The following is a 27,993-nucleotide window of genomic DNA, read 5'->3' on the forward strand; positions in this document are numbered from 1 at the left end:
CACAGGAGCCTCAAGACATTAATTTATGAAAAGCTATAACTATTTCTAGTCACAAATACAAGCTGATGTTTACCTATAGCAATCATGCAAGCTAATGCAATCAAATCACAAGAACAAAAGCATTAGACACAATTAACATATTCTGGCGGTAGCACTTAGGAATTAAATGAGTTACATTCACCTGACAGAATCTCCCTGCTGCACCAAATTCTAAGAAATTTATTCAAAATTACACTCTTACAACTTTTTTGTCGACCTTCGTCATCACCAAAAATATAGCAACATCTGGGCTTGAAATCTGCACTCTCTTCACCCTCAAAATGCTGGGAGATAAGTTTATTTACACAGAACTCCAAGTTTACAAAAGAGAGGCTCAGCCACTCAAAACAGTGCTAACATCCTGAGGAAGAACAAAATATTGTCTAGTAGCACAGAATTTCTGAAAGTCTTTTTAAAAGCACTGGAAAGAATTCAGTGAGGATGCAGAGGTTTTTTTAATGCAGATTCCAACTTTTTCCATTACATGACTAAAGTCATAAAGCCAAGAGATATGCAAAGAGGTTTTCAGGGATTCACAGGATTGATATGACAGGTGAAAAAATGAAGACATGAAAACAAACTACTGTTGCTTTTAATGGTATTCACAAACGACTTTTTTGTCTGAGCTCCTATTCCTAGTTTCTTTCAAACATGAAGTCTATCAGTTTTTAAATAAAAATAAAATTCAATAATTCCAGAAGTCAGTACATTTAGAAAAATATATACAAAAAGGCCTGCATTACCAACAAAACATGGACCACAGTTTGTGTGCTGTAAACTTCTAATTCTTGTTCTCATTTATATTGCTCCTGAGCTCACTGTGTGAGTCAGCTTAAGTGCTGCTCTGTGAGCTGGAGCTCACACAGTTTCCTGAGAATCCTGAGGACAACTGCATAACTAATGGCAATTTACACTCATAGCATCAATTTTTATTAATTCCCATAAAAATTAAACAAAATGCTTTACTGCACAGAACCACTGCCAACACTAATAACCACTTCAGCATACAATAACAGTTATTTGTTAAGTAAAGCCAGACTCACACCATTTCTTCAGAAGCTTTACCTAGCATTTATACCATATTTCCTATTTATTACCTGCCTTACAACCAGCTGATAAAAGAAAACCAGGCAATTTCATATTCCACTATGTTAAAGGCCCTCTTTACCAAAAGCCTCACATCTCAAAACACAAACTTATTTTTAGGGGACTTCTTGGAAATACTAAAAAACTGCAAAATGGAGAGTACAAATTTGTTCAATTATTAATTTCAAGTCCACCAAGAATATTCTTGAGAAATTATTTTTTAAATACAGGGACCTGAAATTATTTTGAAGTCTAAGAAGCCTACTAAAATAGTCACAAACAATTACATTGATAAAAATTTAAATAATAGCATTCAAGGGGTCCATATCAGTTTTTCACATCACAACAGTAAGACCTCCTAGAACAAACCTCAACTAAATTAACTCAATCTTCTTTCTCCTTCCACCCTAAGTAAAAAGGAAAAGGCAAAACCTCCAGTGCTGTAACAAGATCTGCAGAATTTGACCACGCAGATACTATGACACAGACTTCCCCCTCAATTTTCCAGAGTTTAAAGCAATATACTAGAATGGTTATTGGCTAATTCTGTAAATCCATAATTCTTTATGGAAAGATACATGCATCTTAAAGAAATACTTAAAGAATCAATATCATATGGAGTAAGCTGCTTCAGTATGTACAAATTTATTTAAGGAGTGAACCTTTCTAAGGTATTTCTTTTAAAGACTAGTAATCCCCAATCTGGCATAAGAACTAATCCTCCATTTGTCATGATTCTTTTTAATTAGCATTAAGTAGACTCGAAGTGAGGACTTGAACACTTATGAACTTCTGCATTTCATTAGTAAAACATACCAAGAGAGACTCTATCATTGTTCTAAATTTCATGGCTCTAAAGAAAGTATTAGTAGGAGAATTGTCAGCGATTGAGACCCCTAGGAAAGAATTTCTTATCTGTATAACTACTACATGATTTAACACACGATACTTTTCACCTTAAAAAGAATTTTTTCTTTTCTTTTATAATTTTAGAAAAATGTGTATTTGGTCTAAGAATTTGATCCACTGAAACATTTTGCTTCAAATTGTAATATGCAAATCAAAACAGATGTGTAAACAGCTTCAACTGAGATACAGGGAAAAATTACAAAGATGTCAAAAAAGCACATTATCAAAACCAGCACATAATCAAAAACAACCACAATAACAAATTTATTCCTACCAGAATCCAGACTTTTTTCAAAGTTAGTCATGCAAGACAGTTAAATCTTGCAAGCCTTTGCAGGCACAGAGCTACTGGGTTGAAGCTGCCCTTTTAGGGCAGCTTTTGCCCTTTTGCCCTCAAAGCAAAACATAACTTTTTGTATCCAATAAACAACCTATAAAGTCTAACACCAGCATAGAGCAAATTGGTAGGAGCTGTACAGGCTGAAAAGCTAAAACCTGGAATTGGCAAACATGAAAATTGTTACATACCAACAAAAAGTAAGAACAGTTCACACAGAGAAAAGTAAGGCTTCCCTTATCCAGTGGAGTACTTCAAGGAGTCCTTAAGTATAGATGAATAAAGATCCATGTAAAAGTCATCTTTGACTTAAAATATAATTTCAACAAGATGTCTCACCTCAAAGCTGAAAGCTCTGAAGGAAACTAGAGTTACCACAGCCTAACAAGGGAAGGTCTTCACATGGATAAATAAAAAAAAGATATAAAAGATATAAAAGAGAGAAAAGAGTTCTCTGCACTGAGAATCCCAGAATCACCTGTATTAAAAATTACTGCTCAGCACTCTTGATAACAGATCTAACAAGGGAATTAATAGTGATGTAAAGTTAAATGTTGATAAGGATTTATTTAAGTGTAAAGAACAAAAGACAACTGCAAAGAATAGCATTCACAATAATTAATCATAATGAATACTTTTACCAGCACAATAAAACGACCCGTGAAATTTAATCTACATAAATGGCTGCATATCGGGTCAAACAATACTAATTTAATGTACACAAAAAACCTGAGTTTGACTGGTTAGGAGGGAAATACTGGACTTTCAATAAACAGTTATATAAAACATCAATTCAGTGTTCAGAAACCATCTTAAAAAAATCAAAAAACCCTGCCCCAAAACCCCAAACTGAAAATTCTGTGATATTGGAGTGATCAGAAAAGAATACAGAAGAGACACATCCGTGGCATCACTTTGTTATTTGTAAGTCCATAATGCTCCTGCATTTTTAATACTGACTGCCATTCAGTCGTCTCATTTCTCACCCAAATATAGGAAAAACCACAGAAATGACACAGAGAACAGTAGCAGAGTTTTGAGGCACAGAATGGCAACAAGAACAGCTGCACATTAGGACTTCTTAGCTTAGAGGGAAGAAAAGTGCAAAAAATCCCTAAAGTCATGAGTATTAATAAAGTGAAAACAACTGCTGACAGTAACAGGCAAATTCAGAGGCATTAAATAAAATTGTTAGATTGAAGGTGTGGGAATGGAATAAAAACCACAAATGGGAGATTTACACAATCCATTAAAAAATTACATTTAATTTCTCAATTATGTTGTAGATGTAGGCATGGCAAATTTAAGCAAGTTTAAAAATACATCCAAGCAGAATTTTCATGAGAAGCTATTAAAAACAGAGTTAACACTTCTGGCACAGGAAAACTGCAACATGAAGATGAATAGAAACTGGCAGAACAGACCCCAGCATACTGTCATTGCCCTGCTCTTACACACTTCTGGTATCTGCAACAAGTCAAAGCCAGACCCAGGACAAGTAAAATGGACTTTTGCCACAACTGCAGTACAGCTGCTCTTCTGTTCTCAAATACTTAATTTCAAGAGACAAAATCTCCATCAACATTTAAAAGTGCTATACAAAACATGGGACAAATGGTGGAATGCATTCTGCTCTCTCACTTCACCGATCATGACTGAACATGGGGCAAAAAAAGATTTACCCTGCAATGGTAAATGATGCTCTGTCAAAAGCAAAAACTCCATTTTTTTAGGACCACATAGTGCATTCCCAACTTCCCCATGAGCCCTCAGTGAGAACTAACTGAAGTAGCAGCAGCCATTCTTCACAACTCTCACCAACTCCATCCTGTGTTAGTCAGTGCCAAGCTATCTTTCAACTCCATTTAAAACCATCACTGTACACACCTATGTTCAGGTCTAGTTCTGTCTTTCCTGGCAATGTGGCCAATATATTTAAGGAAACACACGTCACCTTGGAAAATTCAGCACGTTAGTAGATGTTTCATTTGGTGAGCAGTTTTCCCTTTTGCAACTCAGAGCAAAGAGATAAATGTAGATAAATGTACAAAGCTGCAAGATCTTCCCAGGAGGTCCCTGTTAAAAATTAATTCACAGCTACTGCAGCAGTTTTAAGGAATATCACAGTTCAGGTGATAAACAGGTACCCAGTGCTCAAATTCAGTGCTCATTATTCTCATCTTATTTAGTGGAGGCAAGGAGGTAAAGAAAGGTTACCTATACAGTCTAGATGGCAGTAATGCACAGTCACAGAAAGAGGTGCACTCAGATATTCATGGTATATAACTGCTTTCTATTTACATGACACTAAGTACTAAGATACTGCTCTGAATCCTTCCAGTATTCTGGATTTCCAGAGGTATTCAACCACCTCCTCGGCCTCTCTGCCTCTTCTGAAATATGTCCAGCTCATCTACAAAAAGAATCTCAAAATAATAAGAGAAAGGGTAACTGCATATGACCATAAGCATACACTTGTTCCTGCCCCCTCCTATAAACAATAGAGTTGATGAGAACACTGCCTCACTACAAAAATTTTAAATTCCTCATTCACACAATTATATTACTAAACCCATGATGGTAATGAGACTATCCACTATGTTCTATGCTAAGGAAGCAGACAGAGCGCCTTGCATGAAAAGCTTGGTTGAAAAAGTGGCAAGAAAACCAGCTGAAGAATTATCCTAATAAAGACTCCAGATTCTGTGGATTAGAATTAAGGCAGAACTTTGTGCCTTATCTCATTTTCCCCTGGTGTTGACCAAGTGCTCTGTAATCTTCTTGATGGTTGAGCTGAATAATCAAGAGAAACTGCAGGTGCACTAGGACGACAGGAGCAGGTTAGACACCAATCTAAGTCTTGAATACATGAAATCAATTTCCTTTCTCATCAACAAGGTTCTCTGCTCTGCTGAACAGACTACCTCAAAAAGAGCCCAACTGATTAAAAATATTTAGCTGTCTAACTAAAATGTTTTCCTCCAAAGCAGAGCAAGATAAGGATTTCTCAATTAAATACATAAAGAGCAAAAACAAACAAAAAACCCCTTTCTACCAACATTACTAAAAAAACCAATAACTCTCTTTTATTTTGTTCTGAGAAATAGAATAAGCATTTTATCTGAAGATCTACAAACAAATCAGTCAATGTTCTGCATCACTATAAACATTTTCAATTGGACACTACATGAAATTTTAATTAATAAAAGAGCCCTATGATAGAAAATAATATGCAGCCTTAATAAGAGGAATCTGTCAGCTTGACCTCTAACATGCCATCATTTCAACCAAAACAGACAAGAATGGAAAAGATTCTAATTCTCACCCTATTGAAATGTATGCAAGCTATGCATTTCACAAGAGTCACATTTCATTCATTAAAGTCTTTAGAAAAAAGACTATGACTCAACATCTACATGCTTTGAAAAATGAAACAAAATCTCTGAGGTGACATCAACACTGTTCCACTGTCAAATGAGTCATCTTTTTCAGAAAGTAAGTGCAGGGTGAGAGAAAACTTAGAGATGATCCGATTTTAAAAAATAAAGACTATTTTGAATTCTATCCTAAGAAATTAAGTAATTCCTGTTAATGTAATTTCAGCAACAAAACTTCACATGAAAGTGTAAATGTCCATTACATAATTTGAGTTCAAACTTTACTTTTTATAATGGAAAATTCTGCTATGTGTCTAAAAGAAGTAATTTTTTGGAAAAATCTTTTTCCATGCTACCTTTTGATCAGTCAATGCAAGGTATGATTTTTACATGATTTGTGTGAACAAATGTCTATGTTTCACTTAAAGCACTTGCCAAAACATTTAATGCATATAAGCAACTCCATGTGTCAGCAGACCAGAAGAAATTTCTATAAAGTTAGGTGAATGCCAAGACAAACTCAGCAACAGTTGCTTTTCTAAAATCTTGAAATATTTATTTTCCTACAGCAGCCACATGTGTGCATGGAAATAATTAACAGGTAAATGACACAAAGAAATCTACACATGACAACTTATGAAAACTTTTTACTTAACTTTCACTCTTGACATGCAAGCGTCTCCCAACCAATTCTAGTTATATAGCAAGGAACTTTCCTTTGCATTTAACATTCTCCAATTCTATTATTAGAATTAAGAACTTCAACCACACAACTGTTCTAGTATTTACAACATCTGCTTCTAAATATTACAAGTTTATGGATCTTTATGATTTGGTTATGGAGAAAATTCAAATAAAGGAACAATCATGCATTTTACTTATTTAAATATAATTTTGTTTTGTAATGCCATCCAACAAAGCCCTCAGATGACATTAACTATGTTGAGATGAACAAAAAGTAAAACTGCCAAAAATGTATACTTCAAAGATCTGTGGTCCATAAAAGTCACTGTAATATGATGCTCCATTTTCCACTGGTGTCAGCAAAAGATCATAAAACATGTACCAAGGTGACCCATTCTGTGATTTCAGTGCAAATGGGTTCCATATTGGTCCAACATGACTCCGAAGATTTCGTGTCAAACTCTCTGGGCCATGCAGCGATAAAATCCACCATTTACAATGGACACCTATGCATCTTGTGCTCAAAACTTATTAAGCTCTACTATTTCAGGGAGAGTGAAAAAGAACAGTGAAGAACTGAAATAGTTCCTTTTACCCTTGCATAAAATCTGTGAGTTCTAGCACTGCTAACAGACAGACTTCAACCTATCACTGTTGTCCAAGTGCTTAAAATGTTTCTGTGGATTTTCCCCTCCTGAATAGCAGACCACATAAAATAAGCTGACCAAGGAAAGGTAGAGGTTCAACCAACACCTAGGAAGATTAACATGAGATTGCCAAAACATCTGAAATAGCCCAAGTATTACATTTACCCAGAAGTTTACCCAACAGACAGCTCCTCAAAACCAAGTAACACACCCTCAATGATTAATAATATGTTTTTTATTTTCCAATAAATATCTATGTTATAAAAAATCTGAAACTCCATAGTTTCTTCATATTTCAAGTTTTATCCTTGAGAGAAAAAACATCAATGAAAATATATTGCTAAGAGTTTCTCTAGACTTCTATTTTGGCAGCGAAAAGCTCACAGTGGCTTTTACAAACAGTATTCAAAAAATGCTTAGAAGAACAGTACAGCCTGTCTCACATTTTGTTTTACACAATTGGCATGCTTTATGCATTTTGATTCAAGAGCTAGTAAAATGTCCCAGACATTAATCAAAATACCTGCTATTCAAGCACTACCTGAGTGTATTAATAGTTAATCCCTAAGTAAGACTACGCACAGAAGCATAGAAGACGTGACAGACTATATATTAGTCTTTTAAATACTCTATATTTTGGGAAATGAAAGAGTTGAAAGGCCCAGCTCTAAACACCACTAAGACTTCTGGAAAGATCACCAGTTATAATCTGTCTCCTAAAATCAGTGTTTAAGAAGGTATTAGGTCACATCTTCCCATCATGAAATGGTAACATTGGTTATTTTAACAGCAAACTAAAGGAAACAAATACAGCAATACAGATACATTTTCCCACGCTGAAACAGAAAATATAGTCACAATTTCAAACAACACATCAGTGCAGTTTAGAATTATCTTTTAAACTTACTGTATTAGTTGAATCTTCCTGTAAAATTCTGTCATATAACTGGATAGCATCATCATACCTGTACAAAGAAATCATTCACATTTATTTATGCTAATACAGAACTTCTGGCGTTTTGACTCTCCCTGCAATAGCTAATAACCCTCCTGCATTTTTTGTACTGAAGTATAATACACATATACTAAGCAAACTATATTTATAGAAAATTATTTTGAGAGTGCTTAGTATGAACAGCAGTATTTTTTGTCACCAATTAAGAAAAACACATGGAAATTGCTTCATGAAATACTGTTTCAGCAGCAACTTGGGATATTTTACACCCAGCATCTCACTCTCCTCCTGCCTGTTCTCTTGATGTCTACTGAATAGGTTCAACCATCACATCCCTACTCCTCCTTTCCCATCTCCCAAGAAACAGAAACTCCAAAACTTGAAAAGCCATCCAAAATAATGACATTCCACTTCATTGTTGTAACTTAAAACTTCATGTAAAGTTCCTTCTGTTGTGACTTTAAAAAGTATAAGTAGCTGCATACAGGAAACTGGAAAAATTCCTATAGGAGTCTACCACAGATTATAACATAAATCTTAACAGAAAATATTTTCCACCATTTCCCACTTTTATTATTTGCTATCTGAAGCAAATTAATTCTGCTATCTGAAGTGTGCTTGAAACAGGTTACTTCGGTGCTATGAGCACGTCAAACCTTCAAACCTTCTGGGAAACAGCTCTGTGTGTTCAGTCAGCTGTGTACACAGTCCCAATAAATGAAATAATTCAATTCAAACCACATTTCACTACATAGCTGTTGTGCTATTGCCACAGAACTAGGGCATACATTGTGTCTTCATGTGTAGTTTGACAAGCAGTTTGTCAGAGATACTACTGACTGACTTCTGATACATTTCTTAGACATCACCTTAGACACTCACTTACTCATACCTGCCCTGTTCCCTAAGCACTGCTGATGCTACCAGAGCTCAGCTGTCCACTCCAGCTACCCTAAGGTATAGGAACTACTGTGAAAGGAAGCACAAAAGCAGAAACAAGCAGAAGGTGACTGCTACAGACTTGAGCAGACGTGCTGTAAAATGCTGTATTTGCATTCTCTGTTAGTTGCTGTTTTGTCAAATGCATTTAGAAGACTGAATCTGATGGCCATAATCCCAGCTTTACATGGTGAAGTTCCAGAATGTTATTCTTTTTATTAGCAAGTGTCTACAGGATGTCTCAGTCTATGGGGATGGTCTTCGCTGTTTCCTTTTCCTGTCGGGAAAAGCAGGATCCTCCCTAGATCCTAGAAGTCACTTAGAACTTACTAAATTCACTTCAGTTGAAGTGAAACATGATGCCTGCAGCCTAAATCGTTCTTTTTTAGTCGGGGCAGACAGACACACTCCTCTGGGGCAAGGCATAGAGCACCTGCAAATGGGTTCCTGTTCAAAACAACCCCAAGCCGAAACCTCTTTCTGCTCTGACTTCTAGAGAAAACCCATGGACATGAAACTTCGGGTTTTGTTACTTTCTCTGTTCCTTGATACTCTGATCTCAATAGTGCTTCACTGGTGAAACCACACATGATGTTTGTGCAGCACTTATCTCCCACAAAGATCAGGTCCCATGCAGTAACATCTTTAATGCAGACACATAAGCCTGAACAGAATTATGATCCATTGTACTTCTGAATAGGTATCAGGAAGGGGGAAAAACTGCTGTAATTCTCTGTCTTCCTACCCTATATAAAATGAAGACAAGAGAGCTAAGTTTAATGGAAATTCTTCAAAAATATGCACCTTATATAAAGTGAGTGTGAAACAGAGCATCTGGCTTCCCTGAGACAGCTCCTGTGAATGGAGTCCATTTATTCACTCTCGTTGATCCAAGCAATGGACATTTATCAGTGTTTCATATCAAATACCATTTTCAAAGCTAATTTTGCAGGAATGTAATGGATGAAGAACATATGCTAAGTAAATATCTTTAAAAAAAGCATTTAGGCAGTGCTTCTAATTCCTTTTTATCAAGATGGCCCAAAGGCTCCAAACTCACCAACTCTGTGCAAAACGTGGCATGGAACAGATTTCTTATCATTCAAATGCACTGGAAGTCATTCTTAGCACCCAAGACAAGTGCTATGGAACAGAATGTTGACAACAAAGATGTATCCAAGGAGAAATGTGTACAATAAAGTTAATCCTCAAGTCCTGAGTCATTCATTTGGAAAGCTGCAAAGTTTTGATCTGTTCATTATTTTAGTAATTTCTGTCGAACTTAGTATGTTATAACCCTTCTAAATGATATTTCAAAAACGTCAGTCTGAATTTTATGTTCAGCCATTCTACTCTGTTTGTTGTTTGATTTGTTTCTGTAAAAAACTCTATAGATTTAAGACTTTTTAAGTTCATTTACCCACATTTAGGAAACAAGGGTAAAGAGCTACACCCTGCAGTAATCAGGAGTAGAGAAGAAACAGCTGAAGCAAAAAAACAGTGGGCCTGATTTTCATATGCTGCTCTAGCTCTCTCGAGATGAAATCTAGGCTTCACAGAATTCGCAAAAAAACTGTCCAGTGTTCTACTGTATAATGGTTTATGCTGTGAAGTAAGAGATCCTTCTAATCTATGATCTCTGATGGGAAGACTGCAAAAATAAAATGCTGCACAGTACCTGCAAAAATGCAATAAAAATCTTGATATGATTATGGACACTGTTATTTCCTATAAAGAAACTGCCCAGCATTATTTTCCCATTCTGCAATGGCTGAATGGTTTTTTTTAACATTTTTTTAACATTTTGTTCAGAGAGAAAGTACATTTTTTAAAATTCAGGTTTTACCTTTCCATGGCTTCAAATCTCATTCCAGTTAATCGTTTAACTCTGTGGCTTCCAGGAAACTGCCGCCTCAGTTCCTGAAGACAAAACTACACAAAGAACCAGAAATACTACTGTGAATATAATTATCTTCACAGAAGCTAGAAGAAGAAAAAAAAAACAGAAAAAAAGGCCTTCGCTCATAATTCAACTACCTGCCATGCCAGTTCTGAGTAAAAGTAGATACCAATTTTTGAAACAAGCAATAAAATGCATTGACAAACAGAAGGCTGAAAACTGAAATTCTGTATGTTAGATGACTGATTTTAAGAAGTATTTTCCATACAGGGCATTAGATGCTCAGGCCCCCTTTGAAATAGTTATTTGCCCAGAAAATTACACTCACCTACTAAAACAGCTCTGACACTATTAAAACTTGAATTCTATTTAGTTGCCCCACAGTAACACAAGACAGTAACAAAAACAAAGACAGTGAGAGCTTAAGTGATACTTCTTTAATAAATGGATATTTCACAATAGAACAAACTATACTAACACAATGCTCTGTGTTTATTTTTAAAATAAAACTTTGAAATCCAAAGAAAATGTTTGCCACTGGCTTGGGTACAGACTGCTGGCAGACAAGGCATAATTTTTAACTCCTGAAATCAATGAGACACCTGGCCTGGATAAAAAGAATTCATCCCAGGCAGATTTTTCTGGATTAGCAGAGGACATTTGGTAGAGGGACTGAGTCACAACTTCCCTACAGCAAGCTAACTCATAACCATATCATGGATGTGGCTAAATAGCATTGTGAAGTTCCTAGCTGACTCATGACAGTGGGAGGCAGGACAGTCCACAGGCTTTCAAAACAGACCAGAAGTGTTCATCACGTTAAAAGCTTCACACTGAATCCTCTTCCAGGCATTTATTTATGCAACATAACTTAGAAACTTGTTTTTCAGACATAAGGTTCTAGCAGAGGCCTATCTACATAATCTGCTCCATCTCATCAAATCCACTGGTCAAAGGACAAAGTACAAATCAGTAGCAATCAGTAGGATCCCTCTTTGTTTTTGTAGATAAACAGGTTGCTAAAACACATACAAGAGGAATATTCTCATCTCTCCCAGATGCTAACAAATAGGAGAGAGAAAAGCAACAAGTGACAAAAGTTATGATGCTTAGCCTCAAGCAAGAACAGACTACTTTCATCACAATCAACTTAATTTGCAAAGGACCAAGATTCTTACAATGCAATTTCACATAGAAAGGCTCGGGTTTAGCACAGAAATTGCTTACTGGCACTTTGAGTGATGTCTAGGTGAACTGCTGTTGCTCTAGTCATAATGTGTAGTCATCTATGTGTACTTAGCAGCATGTTACATGGTGACAGAACTATTCTCTCACCATTCTTAGGAGACAGAAAAATTTAAATAAAACTCCAGCTTTTAAAACCCTGACAACCCTGTAGACTTTAAAAAGAACTTTTGCATACAATAAATCCATCCTGTGGTCTAGTGATCAGTGAACCCTGAAGGATAGTGATTTTTATAAACACATGTACTATTTTTCTCAAAAAAAAGTACAAATAAAAAAAAAATATGACATTTACCATACTAAAGTCCACAATCTGTAGAGGGACTTTTACATCTAAAAAAATCCTCACTGATAATATGAAAGTAGTGCTCAAGTGCAGAAGTAATGCAAGATGAGAATTGTTCACGTTAGATCTCACTACACAACCATTACTCAACCGAATGCAGCAGTCCAGGGGCCAAAATAAACTGTAGATTAAACTATCAGACACAATAAAATGACAGGAAAAGTTGTAGGAAAGTCATGAACAACTCACTGTAACACGGATAAAACCAAAAGCACATGAATAAACTACACCAGCTATATCTTCAAAACGTTCTGGACTCAGCAGCACTGAATGTCCTCTTTTTAAACTGGGACTTGTAATGACCATAATAATTTATTTTATTGAGGACTGGTTTTGCACCATGTCAGTAATCTACTTGTGATATTCTCTCAGAATTCTCTCAGTTACAATGGCAAACACAATTTGCATGTGAAATTTCAACTTGCACTTCATTTGCTTTCTGACTTTTTAAACATCAGACAAAGGCAGAGAAATACAAACCTGGACTTCAGCAGGTAAAACACTGGTAATGCAAGTGCTGCCAACAATAGGTGATTGCACTAAACCACCTGTGTGAACCAACTTGCTGGCCACAGCAGCAGCATGCATTACACATGGGTTTTTGGTGGAGGACAGAAAGGACAAAGTAATAATTAAGGAAAGAAGAACAAAAGACAAAAGTCAGAGAAATTACTCTGAAAACTACCTCAGCTTCTCATTTGGAGTAGACAATACCTATCCCCCCCAGCTGTCAAACTCTCACTGCTAAAAAAACAGAAGAGCCAAAGCTGTTTGTCTACTTTGGAGCTACAGCTCTAGTAAAATGCCACAGATGATGTTAACTTGTTCGAATTAACTACTTATTTATTGTAAATCAATAAACTTAAAAAAAATCCTCTAAGTTTCCACCTATGCTTTTAATCTCATTTCCAAACTGCATACAAAATGCTGCATTCTCTCATCTCAAGCAATATTCCTTAAAGGGCAGACACTGAAATTTAAACTCCCTGCAAGGGTTAGTAAAAACAAAGAACGTTTCACAACCGATTTTTCAACACTGCCTCCGTCAACAATTTTGTGAAAGTCTTCTTTAAAAGACCCTGAAAATAAAGACCAAATCTGTTTTACATATAAATCAGGACACAGAAATGTATTTATTTAAACAGTAAGTCTATTTGTTTTTGTTTGAACAAACAGCTATACTACAACAGTATTTTCTTCTGAGGGACAAAAGAGAGGGAAGTTCAGTGGGTTCACAAGTTCAAAGTCTTTTACTACATTTTCCAGCATATTCCATTTTAATATATATATATATGGTCAGATAACCCTCTCTAGTTCTGCCTATCTTCACCCCCCTTGAATTAAGTTTTACCCAAATGACATCACACAAACCTCCAAGATTTTAAGAGGTATTTTGTCATCTGATGGAGAACAAGGCACTGGAGGAGTAGTTGCAGTGAAAGACCTGGAGCACTGAAAATGGCTTTTTACTTAGAATAAGTTCAAGCTTGATGGCTTTTAGGGCTCAAGGTAAGCCTCTGTTTTCTTCTGACTGTTTTGTGAAAGAGCAGTGAAAAGATTATTAACATTTTCCTGTAACACAAACTTTTGCCTCTTCCTGATTTTGCCTTTCAAGGATCAGCTAAGCTGACTGGGTTGTTTTGTTTGTTTCAATGGCTTTTTTGTTTTTAATTTAACAAACAGGTTATAGTTCAAACAAAATAAGTTAATTCTATCTCAATTCTTATTTATATAATTCAAATAAATTTGCATACAAATTGACTCAAATATCCATTATCAATATTTTTACCAACAACTACCAAACAACTTGGATTGCAATGGACTTTTGGAGGCCACCTGCTCCCAATCCCCACTCAAAACAGAGCCAGTTTACAAGGGAGTGCAGAGCCATATCCTAATCTATTTTTAAGCATTTTCAAAGGAGATTCCACAGCTTCAATGTGCCATTTGTCATAAAGAATTCACTAAATTTTTCATAATATGTAAGTGGAATTGCCTTTGTTACAGCTTATATCTCACACCTGTCTTTTGTTGCACACCTATGAAAATATGTGCCCACTTTCTTTATACCTTCCTTCCCATCAGTATTCAGAAATCTCTTCTTGGCTTTCCTAAAATTTAATAAGGCTGGGATCTCCCAGCCTTTCCTTACACACTATGCAGCGCAGCTCCTTATTAATCTTGAAGACCTGCTCCAATATGTGACTTTCTTTCAGGGTAGCCAACATGACATATAATATATGTAAGATGGGTCATTTTACCTCAAAACATTCAGAAAACCAATATATTTTGAGAGGTTTTCAATAAACAAACACTCTCTGTACAATATGGCAACTTCAATATTATTCTTGACCTTTAGCCCATACCAGAATAGCTGTAAATATTTTCATGGCTATTGGAAGAGATGTGATCTGTCTAAACAAAAGTTATGCTTCAGAGGAGGTAGGGGGTGGCAGTTTCTTCATAGCTGTGCATTTCTTGATAGATATTCTTTCTACCAGTACAAGCTATGGAGTTCAGAGTATGCTGTAACTTCCAGAAAACTATCTGGAAGAGACACCCAGGATGAATACATACAGTGTGAAAGAAAAGTCAGCTTGAAAACTTACCAATGCCAAATCATCTCGACTGCAGTCCAGGGCAGCAATCATCACCTGCTCATAAATTATCCAAACTGGACACAAAGAGACAATAAATGCAGATAATTGGTTTGGGGTTTGTTTAAGGTAATAGGAAGCACCTATCATGTAAACAGGATTAATTAATTCTGTCTGTACATTTTTCCTCTTCTACTCCCACAAATCATGGCTGAAACACGAACAAATTAAGAAACTGCTGGAATTAATCAACAACTTATTTAAGCAATTTAGCGCTTTTAGTGCCAAAGTACTTTCTGACATCTTGAAAGGCAAAACAGCTCTAATTCTCTATTTTTCAACATCATAACTGCCATGTTCTAGACAGATCCCTGTGAGGACTTGCTTCAATTTCTGTCACAGTGTTGAAGAACAGAAAATCACGCGAATAGTATCTTAGTAATAGTTTCAAATTAAGTTTTCACATTGCAGCCTAAATACTAATATTGCAAGCTAACAGTTCTATCACGTAATTTTTAGGGCTGTTTTCACTGCAGCCCACATTTGGGAAAGAAATAAGCTCTTGGAATTCTGGAAGCCTATTAGACTAAGAAAGCAATATATACTTCATCAACATCAGCACATACTGGAAGACCATATAAAGGCTTTAACTAAAATACAGACTGAAAAAAGAAAGTCAAATCAGACAAGGAAACTTTTAAAATAGTAATTGTTTACTTACTGTCATCTCCAAGTTTAGATGCGTATTCATTAATTAACTCTTCTCCAACATCCACTATCTGTTCACTGTTTCGGTAGTTTTCTTCCCTCCATTTCCTCATTTTATCACGCATATCTGTGGGCAAAGGGGCAAAAATAACTTGAGATTTTCAGATAGTAATGGCATTTGAATGTGCATATGATCGATAAGACACACATCTGAAGAATGGGATTAAAGAGCAACAGAGCTATGAAAGTGACTTCTACTAAAATTAAAAAATTACTAGAGAACAGATCTCTGAAACCTTATTACCCAAACTGTGCTCATGCTCTAACATTATCAATTCAAATTCTAAGTTAGCAGTCTCTCAGAAGGGACAGTAACACATGAAGTAAAAAAAATGTATACCCAGTTATCCAATAAATAAAAAAGTTTATCCGTTTTTAGGTAAGATAGGCTACAAGAGACTTCTGATTAGTTTCACACATCTACAGACAACACTAAAATTGCATTTCTGCTACAGGTGGATAAATTTTCACTTGAAATTCTAGAAAAAAACATTAGAACTTTCCCTCTGAAAGGAATCTACACATTCCTAGAGAAAGGAGCGTCAATAAAAGTACACATGGATGTGAAGGGTTTCTACACCAGGGAAGTGTCCAAAGTAATGAAAAATATCACTGCCTTACCTAGGCAAGGTAGAAATGACAGTTTATTTTATTATTAAGATTTTTGTTCCAAGAGTACATTTAAGATCTCCAAGAGAGCAGACAGATTCATTAAGTCAGGTAGAGAACACTACCTTGCCTGAGCTTTATTTATCCTCTAGACCAGGAAATTGCTAAGAATGTGATTTTATATGCACATACATTTATATAAGTATAGCTGTTCTATACACAAGAAGAAATTTTGAGAAAACTTAAGGAAAATAGTTTTCATTACTAGATAGTGGTTTTACTAATAAGAGGGTACCAGGATAACTGTTGCTAGTATTTTTCTAAAACTTTACAACATCTGGAAAAGCAAATACAGCAATAGATCTAAACACTGTCAGTTTTTCTTGCACTTCAAAACACAGAGTTAATGTAAATGACAGTTAAAAATTAAGCACTAAAAGTTGTTCCATCTACCTGAAGTGATCTCAGATCGCTCATAAGACTGTTATTGTGCTACATTTTATGTTTTGAAATTCAACCAAAACCACCACAGGGTTACATTTCATATGCATGGGCAAAGTTGAATGGTTCTAGACATATGATGGTCCCTGGAAATTCAACGTTAGACGGCAAGAATGTGAGTGAACACAAACATTCAAGAAAGCTGACAAGCTAAACGCCTAAAAATAAATAAGCTGTCTGATTTCCACCCACTCATTTACTTGGAAATTATCAATGCCTTCATTCCAGTGTGATTCCAAATGGAATAGTGTCAGAATTATGTATTAACAGAAGGTACACCTACCATTCATCACACAAGTCCAACATTTACAGCAATGGAAAAAAAACTTCTAGGACAAAGAATAGAACATCAGCTGATGAATGAAACATTTATTGATTTTAAAAATACTGAATTTTATGTAAAAGGTAGAAGAAAGAAAACGCTAAGAAGTGCAGTAAAATTATACAAGTCTTTTTACAATGTTGTCAAACAATGAATTTTTTACTAAGAAATCTATCAAAAGAGCCAGACAATAATAACTTGAGTCTCGGAAACATAATACAAGGCTCAGGAGACACAATTACAGATTTTAGAAGAAAAAAACAAGTAAGGTAAAGAAACGTCCATGTTTTAATTACAACTTCTCCTCTCACCAATAGGCTGGTGCTGAGCAATTGATAGATTTGTTTTAGATTTGGGGTTTTCTAAATTGGCACCCATGGCACATGTAAATCAAAATGTTACAAGGTCTAGGGAAGGGATGCACTCGGGACAATGTTGTCTTTTGCCCAAAACCACGCAAGCCAAGGGACATAACCTGTGTTTCACTTTTGTGTCCAGTAAGGTGTCAGCTCATATGGCCTGAGCAACCAGATATGAAATAATCCTCCTATAAGTACCTACACTTTCACTGATGAATGGGATCATAGTTTTCAAGTCCTTGATATCTAAAAGCACCGGATGAAATGAAGGAAATCATCACTTTGGGGCAGACAGAAACTGCCAGCTCCAGAATGTCACCTTGGTACATTGCTGCTACCACAGCAGTCACTCAGGGAGCCCAGAGCCATTATATTTCTAGAGCTCATTTGTGTATTGACATCTCTGTTACACACACCAAATCTTCACCCACAGCCCACCTCTGTGCACTCTCATCTGGCAGGTGCAGGCAGAGGCACAGGCATCACGCTGGGTGCTGCAGATGCTGCCTCTAATCCTGGCAACTCTGCTTTCAAAAGGGCTTCAACTAAAAAAAAAACAAAAACAGCATCTCACCTTTGCCTGCTGTAATCCCAAAAATCCATATATAAAACCCAGAGTAAACTGATCTGATCTTTTGATTACAACTGAAAATTAGGAATAGCTAAAAGAAAGCAAAGACAGCACAGAACACAACAAAACCACATCAGAAATAGTTAATTGCACATAGATTATTACAGAGATGAAATGCTAGGCTGTTCCCTATTTCCTAGAGACTTGCCATACAAACTCAGTATGAATTCATTTTCCAAGTCACAGAAAGAAAGTTTGCCACCTAACATTAAAAATAGAAGTGCTCAGTTTTTAAATTCATTTGGAATTTTCTCTTTTTGCATATAACGTGTTCCCAGATACACATATTTGCAAGAAATACACACACTGGTAAACTTCATCTTATAAAGCATTTTATGATATTTTCAAAAATGACGAAGAGTTCCTTGAAAAAAGTCTCAAATTAACATGGTAATGAAAACTTTTAAAGTGCCACTATTGAAGGAATGCAATTTTTAATACAGAAAACATCAGTACTAATTTAATGCTACAGAGAACTTAGGCAAGGGGCATTCAGAGCTAATAAAAATCTAAAAAAAATACTTCTTCACTTTTTCAATTTATATCAAAAGAAAGCTAGTTTAAAGAATATGCCATTCCTTTCTCTTTCTCATTTTGATAACCACTTAAGAGAGTTATTGACTGAAACAAGAATTGCTGCGACAGCACTCAAAGATCCCCAAAAAGCTCAGAAGTGACAGCTGAAAGGCACTGCTTCCCTTTAGCAGCGTGTGATGTGTTTAACAACACATTTATGCTGCTGTGCAAGGTTAAGAAAAGAAAATCTGGCTCATTCTGTCCAATTCTGACAATATGTCAGATGCATTTTCTGTGAAAGTCAATTGTTATTTTAATAGTTCTTGAACTGCTGCCTGTTTGCAGATTGTGCTAATTTTACACTTGTGTGCTCCAAAACCTGCTGCTAAAATGAAGTTACACAGGTGTTTGCTTTTTTAAATATTTCCATTCATGGGACAAATTAATCTTTAATGTATCACTGAAAATATGGTAAATATTTATTCTACAAAGTTCTACATAGCTTAAGAAAGTCCTAGTAAGAGGCTGCACATCACCAGGTACCAAGTGATGTGCAAACCTACTACATCACACTCCATGGCTACACCCAGTTTTTGGTTTCCTGCCACTCCACATAGTTTCTAATTCTTTTATTTATGAAGGAAGCAGGAAATATGCCATTTTCTCTAGAATAGTTAAAACCAGTATTAAAAAAAGAAAGGAGCAACATACCATCTTTCTCTCAAGTAAGTCAGCTTTACTGTAAAATATATGTTACACAACAACATATAAGCTTCTCTTGCAATACCACAGCACTCTGTGGTATTGGATCATCTAAGTCCATTGATCAAGACCATAAAGTTAAAGAAGATGTTTTCCTGCTACACAGATTTCCAAACACACTTTAAAAGCTTGAGATACAGCAACAAAATAAAGAAATAAAAAATAAAAACCACAGCTCCCACACTGGAAAACACAGTTATTTTCAGTTATCTTTCCTAACCACCTGTGCCATGCAGGTACCTAAAAAAATTTAACTCCTACCTCTGTCTCAAAAAACCTGAGTGAAAAGCAAAGCAAGGTACAAACTATTTCATTTGTTACATGTTTTTCTTTCCTAACCTTGAATCGCAGATTCATCTTTAAGCAATATATAAGTATAAAATGTCTTGTTTAGAAAAGCCTGGGTATATAAAGGACCTATGACCCATACACCTAGTTTCACATAAATTAGGCATTTTAAAGAGATTGAAAATGAGCTACATAGAATTCCTAGAACTGTGTTCAATTCTTTGCTAGGAACTAGGTCACAACACTGCTGGATCACCTCACCTATGAAAAGCTACCTTGCACCAGGATCTGTTTAAGCTCACACAGAGAAAAGAGAAAAGCTATCTTTTTTAACAAGAGTCCTTGCATGGTCTGTTGCAGGCCTCCTTCTTCACTTTACTTTTCATATCTTGCAGTAGAGAAAAAAAAAAAAAACTGAATTTTTCAAATGCATGCGTCCAAAGTGGAGACAGTCCCCTGTACCAACACACACCAGCCTTTCATCTGGATGAATACTTAAAGAGACTGAGAAGTTGATATGATAAAACTCATAAGCTGGTCTGCTGAAATTTCTCATTCAACCCCATCCATATACAAAACTCTACACCTAGCACAATGCCACAACTGTCAATCAGAATTCTTGGAAACAAAATGTGAAGGTTATTTCTAAGAGTAGGAAGCTCAGCTCAGTATGAATTAGCCAAGGCCAGCAGCACGCTTGAATACCCTACACCTGGCCTCCATGTTAGAGTATAAGCATACACTCTGCAATACTCTGGGCCAAAACAATCTAGGGCTAAATGTACAGAGAAATGTCCACAGGTGTGTTACCCACCCTATGAAAAACCTCATTGCTCTTTTCTGTCATCAATACCCAAGAACCACTGGAAAAAACAAACACAAAAAACCCCCACAAAAAACCCCCAAACAACTAAGTCCCTGCATTTTGTAACAACATCTGCTCAAGAATAATAAAAACTGGAAAATTTTTCAACACAAGGTGGTTTAGGGCAACTTCTGTGAAAATCTAACAGTAATACCAGTAATGATCTATGTGATCTCCACCCAAGCTGAGCTTCACAAGTACTATACCTTCATTCAAGAGACATAAAAGAATGGTTAATCAAGGTTTTCCAATTTTCATCCTGTTAGCTACAAAATCAAATTAAGCATTAATTCATGATTGGGGAATTATTCTACTATTCAATTATTTCTTCACAGATTGGCAGTACATAAATGAAAACCCAAGATCACACAACTTCTCTTTGCATTATCTTCTCTACGCTATAATGTTTGCAGTGCATAGTACATAGCAAAAGGTTCCCCCTTTATGGCCAAAACTGTTACTATAAACCATTCATTTATTCTTGATAGGAGACTGAGGATTCTTGATAGGGCTTGAGTGTTGTCTTGAGCTCACATGTTAATACCGGTTATGGAAAAATAACCACTGAGAATGTCAAATAAAGCTCAGACAGTACTGCTATATGAAAAATAAATCACCATTTTGATCGAACAGACATGAAAGCTGTAAACACCCAGAGAGTGGGATTCTCAAAAACTTGTGTCACTTCAGACCTTCTGGAAGTTGCCCCATAAATGCTTATGAACGAGCTTTACGAGAGTATCAGGAAATTTTTAGTTCACCAAAAGATGAACTATGACGCGAACTGCTGACCCTGCCAAGAGACCGTTTTTGCTGGCAAGCGCTGTACCGAGGGGGAGAAGGCCGGCAAGCGGCGACGCAGCGGCCCCACCGCGCCCGGGAGACGCGGGGCCGGTCCCCGCGGAGCGGAGGCGAGGGGAGGCTGGCCCGCCGCGCACGGGGCAGCGCGGGACACTCCAGGCCAGGTGCGCGGCACCGTCCGGGACCTGCGAGCACCGAAGGGCCGAGCATAGGTCGCCGCTTTTGCCCACAGCCCGAGGAGCCGGGCGGCCGCCAGAACCGCCGCCCCTCGCTGCTGTTCCCCAGGCCTGGGTACGACCGCCCGGCGCAGGCCCGAGCCCGCCGCGCTCCGGGAGCGCCGTCCTCTCCCCACGGCCGGGGGCCGGTCGGGCCGGGCACAGCCCCTGCCCCGGGCGGGGACCGCCGGCTGCGCGGCGTTACCTTCCCAAGTCACGTCGTACATCTCCGACACCTTCGCCATCTTGGCGGCCGCGCCGTGACGCAGCGCGGTGACGGCCTCGGCCGTCATTGGCGGGAGGGCGGGAGCGGGGCCGGCCCGGCGGAGCAGAGCCCGGCAATGGTGCGCGGCCTCCTGACGCCCAGAGCGCCCGCGCAGCACGGCCGGGGCCGCACGGGGCTCCTTCCATCCCCTCCGTCACCGTCGCGGCGACCAGAGAGAGCCTCGTCCCACTGGAGCGGACCCCTCAAAGGGCCGGAGCTTCGGCCAGCGCCCGTCTCGCCGGGCCTTTCTTTGGGCTCTGTTAGTCCGTGCTCCTGTCGGGAGCGCGGTGACAGGGCCACGCGTGACCCCCAGTCCGCGGCGCGCCGTTCCTGTCCCGCCCGCGGGCACCGGGGTTAAAACCTCAGAGGCCAAACTGCAGGTGGCACTAAGGGCTGCAGGTTAATTTCCTGTGTTACAGTCCTTATAAACTGTCCGGGACCAGTTCGCTCGGGATGAGGTTGTACACTTTAAACGCCGGGCGCAGAGGTGCCCGGTGTGGTTTGGGTTCATCATGAGAACTGCCAGTGTTTGTCCTGCCCCCGGTGTCCTGGTGACGGGCATGACCCGTCAAGGGTGACCCATCGGTTTCCCTGTGCGTGGTTTGACACCGGCCCATCGCCAGGCACCCACGGGAGTCGCTCTTTCACCCTCCCCGGCCACAGCTGGGCAGCGGAGAGGGAAAAAAAATTAACACCAGTTTCATGAGTGAGATAAGGACAGAGAGAAACACTTCAAGGGGAACACAGGCTCAATTTAAGGTTGCAAAGTGAAATTTATTACTAGCAGAATCAGAGGAGGATAACGAGACGTAAAATAAACCCTTAAAATAACTTTTTCCCCTCAGCCCCTCCCTCGTTCCCGCCGACAGTCCAGGGAGACAGGGCGTGGGGGTTTGGTCAATTCATCACCGAGATTTTCATCACCGAGATTTTCATCTGCTGCCCCAGGAAAGGAGTCCTCCTGTGAGGCCATGGGCTCCCTCCCACGGGGCACAGTTCTCCGTGAACTTCTCCGGCGTGGGTCCACTCCCACCACAGCTGCTGCAAATGTCTGTTCCATAGGCAGACAATCCTCCCAAAGCTGCTGTGGTGTGGGTCACTTCCATGGGTTGCAGTCCTCCAAGGACAGGCTGCTCCAGCCTGGGAGCAAGGGCTCTCTCCCTCCACCGGGTCTCCCATGGGATCACAGCCTCCTGCAGGCAGCCACCCGGTCCGGCATGGGCACCTCCCCCACGGGCTGCGGGTGGATCTCTGCATCCCCCGTGGATCCTCACGGGCTGTATGTGGATCTCTGCATCCCCCGTGGATCCCCATGGGCTGCGGGTGGATCTCTGCATCCCCCGTGGATCCTCACGGGCTGTGGGTGGATCTCGGCATTCTCCGTGGATTCCCACGGGCTGCGGGTGGATCTCTGCATCCCCCGTGGATCCTCACGGGCTGTATGTGGATCTCTGCATCCCCCGTGGATCCCCATGGGCTGCGGGTGGATCTCTGCATCCCCCATGGATCCCCAGGGGCTGTGGGTGGATCTCTGCATCCCCCATGGATCCCCACAGGCTGCGGGTGGGTCTCTGCATCCCCCGTGGATCCCCACAGACTGCGGGGGCACAGCTGCTCACCATGGTCTGCACCACAGCCTGCAGAGGAGTCTCGGCTCCAGTGCCTGTAGCACCTCCTGCCCCTCCTTCTCCACTGACCTTGGTGTCACCATGTTGTTTTCCTTCACATGTTCTCACCTCCTCTTCTTCTCTGACTAGGAGAAAAAGCTGACTTTGTTGTGATTTCCTTCTTAAATATGTCATCACAGAGCTGTTACCAGCCTCTCTCATTGGTCCAGCAGCTTCCCACAGGAGCCACCTCTGTGGCCCCCCTGCTACCAAAAACCAGGCTGTGCAAAACCAGTACACTAGTGTGCCCCAGACACCCCATGGTCAGTAAACCACCACAGGGATAATTTCTCACCATGGGTCATAGAACTCTGCTATCTACAGACAGGAGTGGGGCCAGCTGTGCCCACCTCTGTGTCCTCTCCACTATTTACCTTCTGGCATCACAGCTTCTGCTGTGGTGATAAAGTGGCCCTTAGTAAATAAGGCTCCTGATTTCAATACTGTATCATTGGTAAGAAATAGATGTATCTCTGCTGAAGATACTGTGGGGGAAAAAAAAGGTAATGGATTTTTAACTTCATGTATACTAAAGAAACTGGGTTTTAGCAAATATCACCAGAAACTTAATTGTCTGACATTTAATTCTGACAAGGCCTTTCATGGGAAATCTCTCAGTTAAAATCAAAATCAATCCCCTAGCTCCATCAACAAATGAACCTTAGTATCAAGAATGCTTTCTGCATTTGTTCCTCTTCTGACTAGAATAAACTAGTAATTCTTAATACTATCTACAGTGTAATTGCCTATCACAACTTGGACAGCTAAAAGGCCTCATCTAGAATTCAAATGGTGGTCTAGAAACAGGGGGGGTGCCTGATTTTTCTTCCCTCTAAAGTGATTTTTGATCCTCTAATTGACTACATTGTTTAGATCTGAAATTAGATGGAAGTTATACAGCACAGCTGTACTTCCATCTAATTTTAAAATGCCAGTGTCTGTATTATCTGAACACTTTACAAAAATATTTATATATTTGTTCTCATAGTATATGAGTAGGGAACTGATATTCTTGTTCCACATGTAAAGGAGTGAATACAGAATGATTATGATCCAGATGCAAAAATAATTTAGCACACACCTGCTCTGCATGTTATGGGTAACACTGAAGTAGCTGAGGTAAAAAGAAAAATTAACTTGGAGAGTTCAGTGCTGCTGGAATGCCTAATGTGGGACAGACAGAACTTTTAGGCATATAAATCCATTATTTTTATCCTTTTAAAAGCTCCATCAGCTATCATCTAACACTGAAGGAGCTGAAATTTCAGAAATGTGTGTTTGAAGCGTTTGGGAGGGGTTTGGACTTTTGGTTCCGTGCTTGTGCTCTGTGCTTGTGCACCTGCCCACGACTTTGTCTTGGCAAGAGGCAGGCAATGGTACGCCACAGGCACTCAGTCCAGTTACTGTTCTCAGTGACCTCTCTCCTAGCTAGATTTAGACAATTCCCCAGTTATGCAGTCCTTCACCTGAACTGTAAGAGGAGACCAGGCCCTGAAGTTATGCACTGTAAGTGTTGCCTGCTGCCTTTCTTGGACGTGGTCTCGAACGACTTGCCTAAAATCACATATGCTGTGTTCTGCCAAGCTCAAAGCTGACCCTTCCACTGCATACCTCTGCTCTTACTGTGGAACAGAAAGCCATCCACACTCACCAAGAGACAGGAATTACTGTTACAATATCACATTGTGCCAGATACTGTTATAGTTGGCAACAGAAATGGTTTTGGTATTAAGCTTTTTCTTCTTGGAAACTAAAACAGAGGTTTTTTCAAAGCTGTTTTCTGATGCCAAGGAGCTTCATCGCTTAATTCAAAGTTTAAAGTGTTTTGTTAATAGAGCTTAAAATGTTCTAAAAAGGGAACAGTGTGTGAAATCTCTTTTCTGGATCTGTAATTTTCTGCTCTTCTGTTATTTTCTGCCACTTCTACAGGAACCAAGTAGGAAGGTAGGGATCCTAATTTCACATAATAAGTTGTAAATGCACAGTTATTTGAGGGCATTATTTTAAAGCACAGAAAACTTGCCACCTACATTTCGTAGGTACCACAGCTAGTTCTTCATTTAACCAACTGAAAATGAAAAAAAAGTAATTTTTGGTTGTTTTTTTTTTTTCTCAGTGCACTATTAAAAAACCTTTCTCTTTATTGTGAAACCAGTCTGTCAGTTCAATAATAATCCAGTTAGAATTGCTGTTCAGACAAGTGATACTTGCTAAGGAAGAAACACAGAATACTTTAATTTGCAGCTCACAAATGGAAGCAAAGCATGGAAGTCTGCATCCTGTGCATGAGATATGGGGCATATAGAGACATTTGGGCTCACCATCTAATAAATAGCATCTAGGACCCATTTTAGTTCAGTAATGTTGGGGGATTCGTTTAGTAATGTAACAATGGTGGCATGCTCCAAGAAAGTAGGACACAGGAGAAAATAACTCCAGGACAGCCATGACACAAGGAAGAATGTACACATGTAGGATCCATGTACATTGTGAATGAATAAAGTGAGAATTTATCCTCTGTGTGAATCAATGATTCATTTGCTTGTTCAGATGTAAGATAGGGACAGTCTTCATTTTATGTGAGGAGCTTTTAAAGATATTACTGTCTTGTTTAGTGATGCTAAAGATCACTCCCAGAAATTAAATAAGTGGATGAAAAATATGGGGAATTAAAAAATGTGAATAATGTAATTAAAGGGCTTCATGCTTTAATGTGGGTGACTTTGAGTCTGATCCTAGTCAGCATTCATTTCTTAATGTTAGAGCTTCAGATATTTTCTTACTTCAAATTTAAAACTTAAAGTGAAAAAAATAGGTAAAAAATTAAATTAATGCATTTGCTTTAAAAGAATTACTATGATGGTTAATATATTCAGAACATGTTAACATACTTTTAGGTTTTATCACAGCATCACCACAGTAAAAAGTGGCAAGTAAAATTTTTTCAGTCATCCTGAAAAATCTGAGGCTTTTTCATATCATTTTGACCAACATAAAATATTATATATTGAAACATACATAGCAAAGTGGCATCATTTAGAATTTTAAATCCAGCATTAGTATTTACAGTCAATTTAAAACTAATTCCCTGTTTTGGATTCCTAAGCTAAAGAACAAGAGGAGAGCATAGCCAGAGGAATTTTTTTAACCTTAGGCTATAAATCTTCCTGGCTATTGACAATCACAAATGGAGAACATGTCAGAATCACATCATTCAGTGTGCCATGAGAAAAGGCAAAGAGGACACAATTTTGGAAAGCTAGGGAAAAGAAATATAAATCAACTTGATGAATTGACAATGTTAGTGATCCTTAAGCAAGTCAAACAACACTTCCTCTATGGCTTGATACTCTAAACCTTACCCTGAAAGCCTTCCAAGACTGATTCTAAAAGGGTAGCGAGCAAACACTGCAGATCCAGATTTCTGATTCTAAAGAGTAAGGTAGGGTAAGTTCGTGTTTATTAGATGAGTGTACAAAAGCTTAAAATTGCTCTCCTAAAGACACCTCTCTGCATACTTAATTAGGAATTTTTGCAGAGTCTTAACTGTGCCTGTGGGCATTAAAGTGAAAGAATTCTCGAATGGTAGGTAATATGTTGCCGAGGCTTAGATTTGGTGCTGGAAGCTGTTTTTCCTTACATCTAATGTGTGCCAATTTGTAGTTAGGAGTGTTAAAAACGCCAATCACTTGTTTATAAAATTTTAAAAGTTTAATAGTAATAAAATGGTTATAAAAATAGTAATACAATTAGAGTAATAATAATTTGGACAATTTGAATTAGGACAATATGAGACAACAATACAAAGAGTTACGGATGTCCGGGTACCTTTTTCTGGGCAGCACGAGCCCGATAAAGACACCCGTTAACAAAGGATTAACCCTTAAAAGCAATAGCCTGTTGCATAGTCATACACTTCATACATGATGCATAAATTCCATTCAAATACAGGATTCTGTCTGGTCATTGTCCACTTCTTCCTCCGAATCCTAACAGTGCCTTCGAGGCGGGAAGAAGTTCGTTTCTTCTGATAAGAGGGCCATAAATTCTTTTTCTCTGAAAGATTTAGGTGTCCTGTGGCTGCTATCTCGCTGCGAGTCCTTTCTTTAAAAAAAGTATCCTACATAGCATCGTTTCTATTTTAACAACTTTTATAACCTAAAACTATATTTAACACAGTACTTAAGAGAATTAATACAGCATTACTTTCTAAAACAACACATATAATATTCATTTTAATATTTGCGAAAAGCCAATCATAAAATACATGCATTTTTCACAGGAGACGCCTTTGCTGGGGTCAGGCGGGAGCTTAGGAGGGGACATCAGGCCAGGGCAGCCCCCTTTCCCTGCCGGTGGACGC

The 27,993-nt window shown here is 38.5% G+C and overlaps 1 protein-coding gene across 1 annotated transcript in view; it reads right to left on the reverse strand.

Annotated features, from left to right (window-relative positions):
* EMC2 (ER membrane protein complex subunit 2) overlaps positions 1-21,991 on the reverse strand; it is a 35,802-nt gene extending 13,811 nt beyond the window's left edge. The window contains exons 1-5 of the mRNA XM_066564395.1: positions 21,904-21,991; positions 15,783-15,896; positions 15,074-15,138; positions 10,820-10,905; positions 7,987-8,044 (exon numbers count right to left, since the gene is read on the reverse strand). Coding sequence (XP_066420492.1) covers positions 7,987-8,044; positions 10,820-10,905; positions 15,074-15,138; positions 15,783-15,896; positions 21,904-21,991 — 411 coding nt within the window. The remainder of the gene's footprint in view (positions 1-7,986; positions 8,045-10,819; positions 10,906-15,073; positions 15,139-15,782; positions 15,897-21,903) is intronic.
* Positions 21,992-27,993: the final 6,002 nt, after the last annotated feature.

Source organism: Molothrus aeneus, chromosome 1, assembly GCF_037042795.1.
Source record: "Molothrus aeneus isolate 106 chromosome 1, BPBGC_Maene_1.0, whole genome shotgun sequence".
Classification (NCBI taxonomy): Eukaryota; Metazoa; Chordata; class Aves; order Passeriformes; family Icteridae; genus Molothrus; species Molothrus aeneus.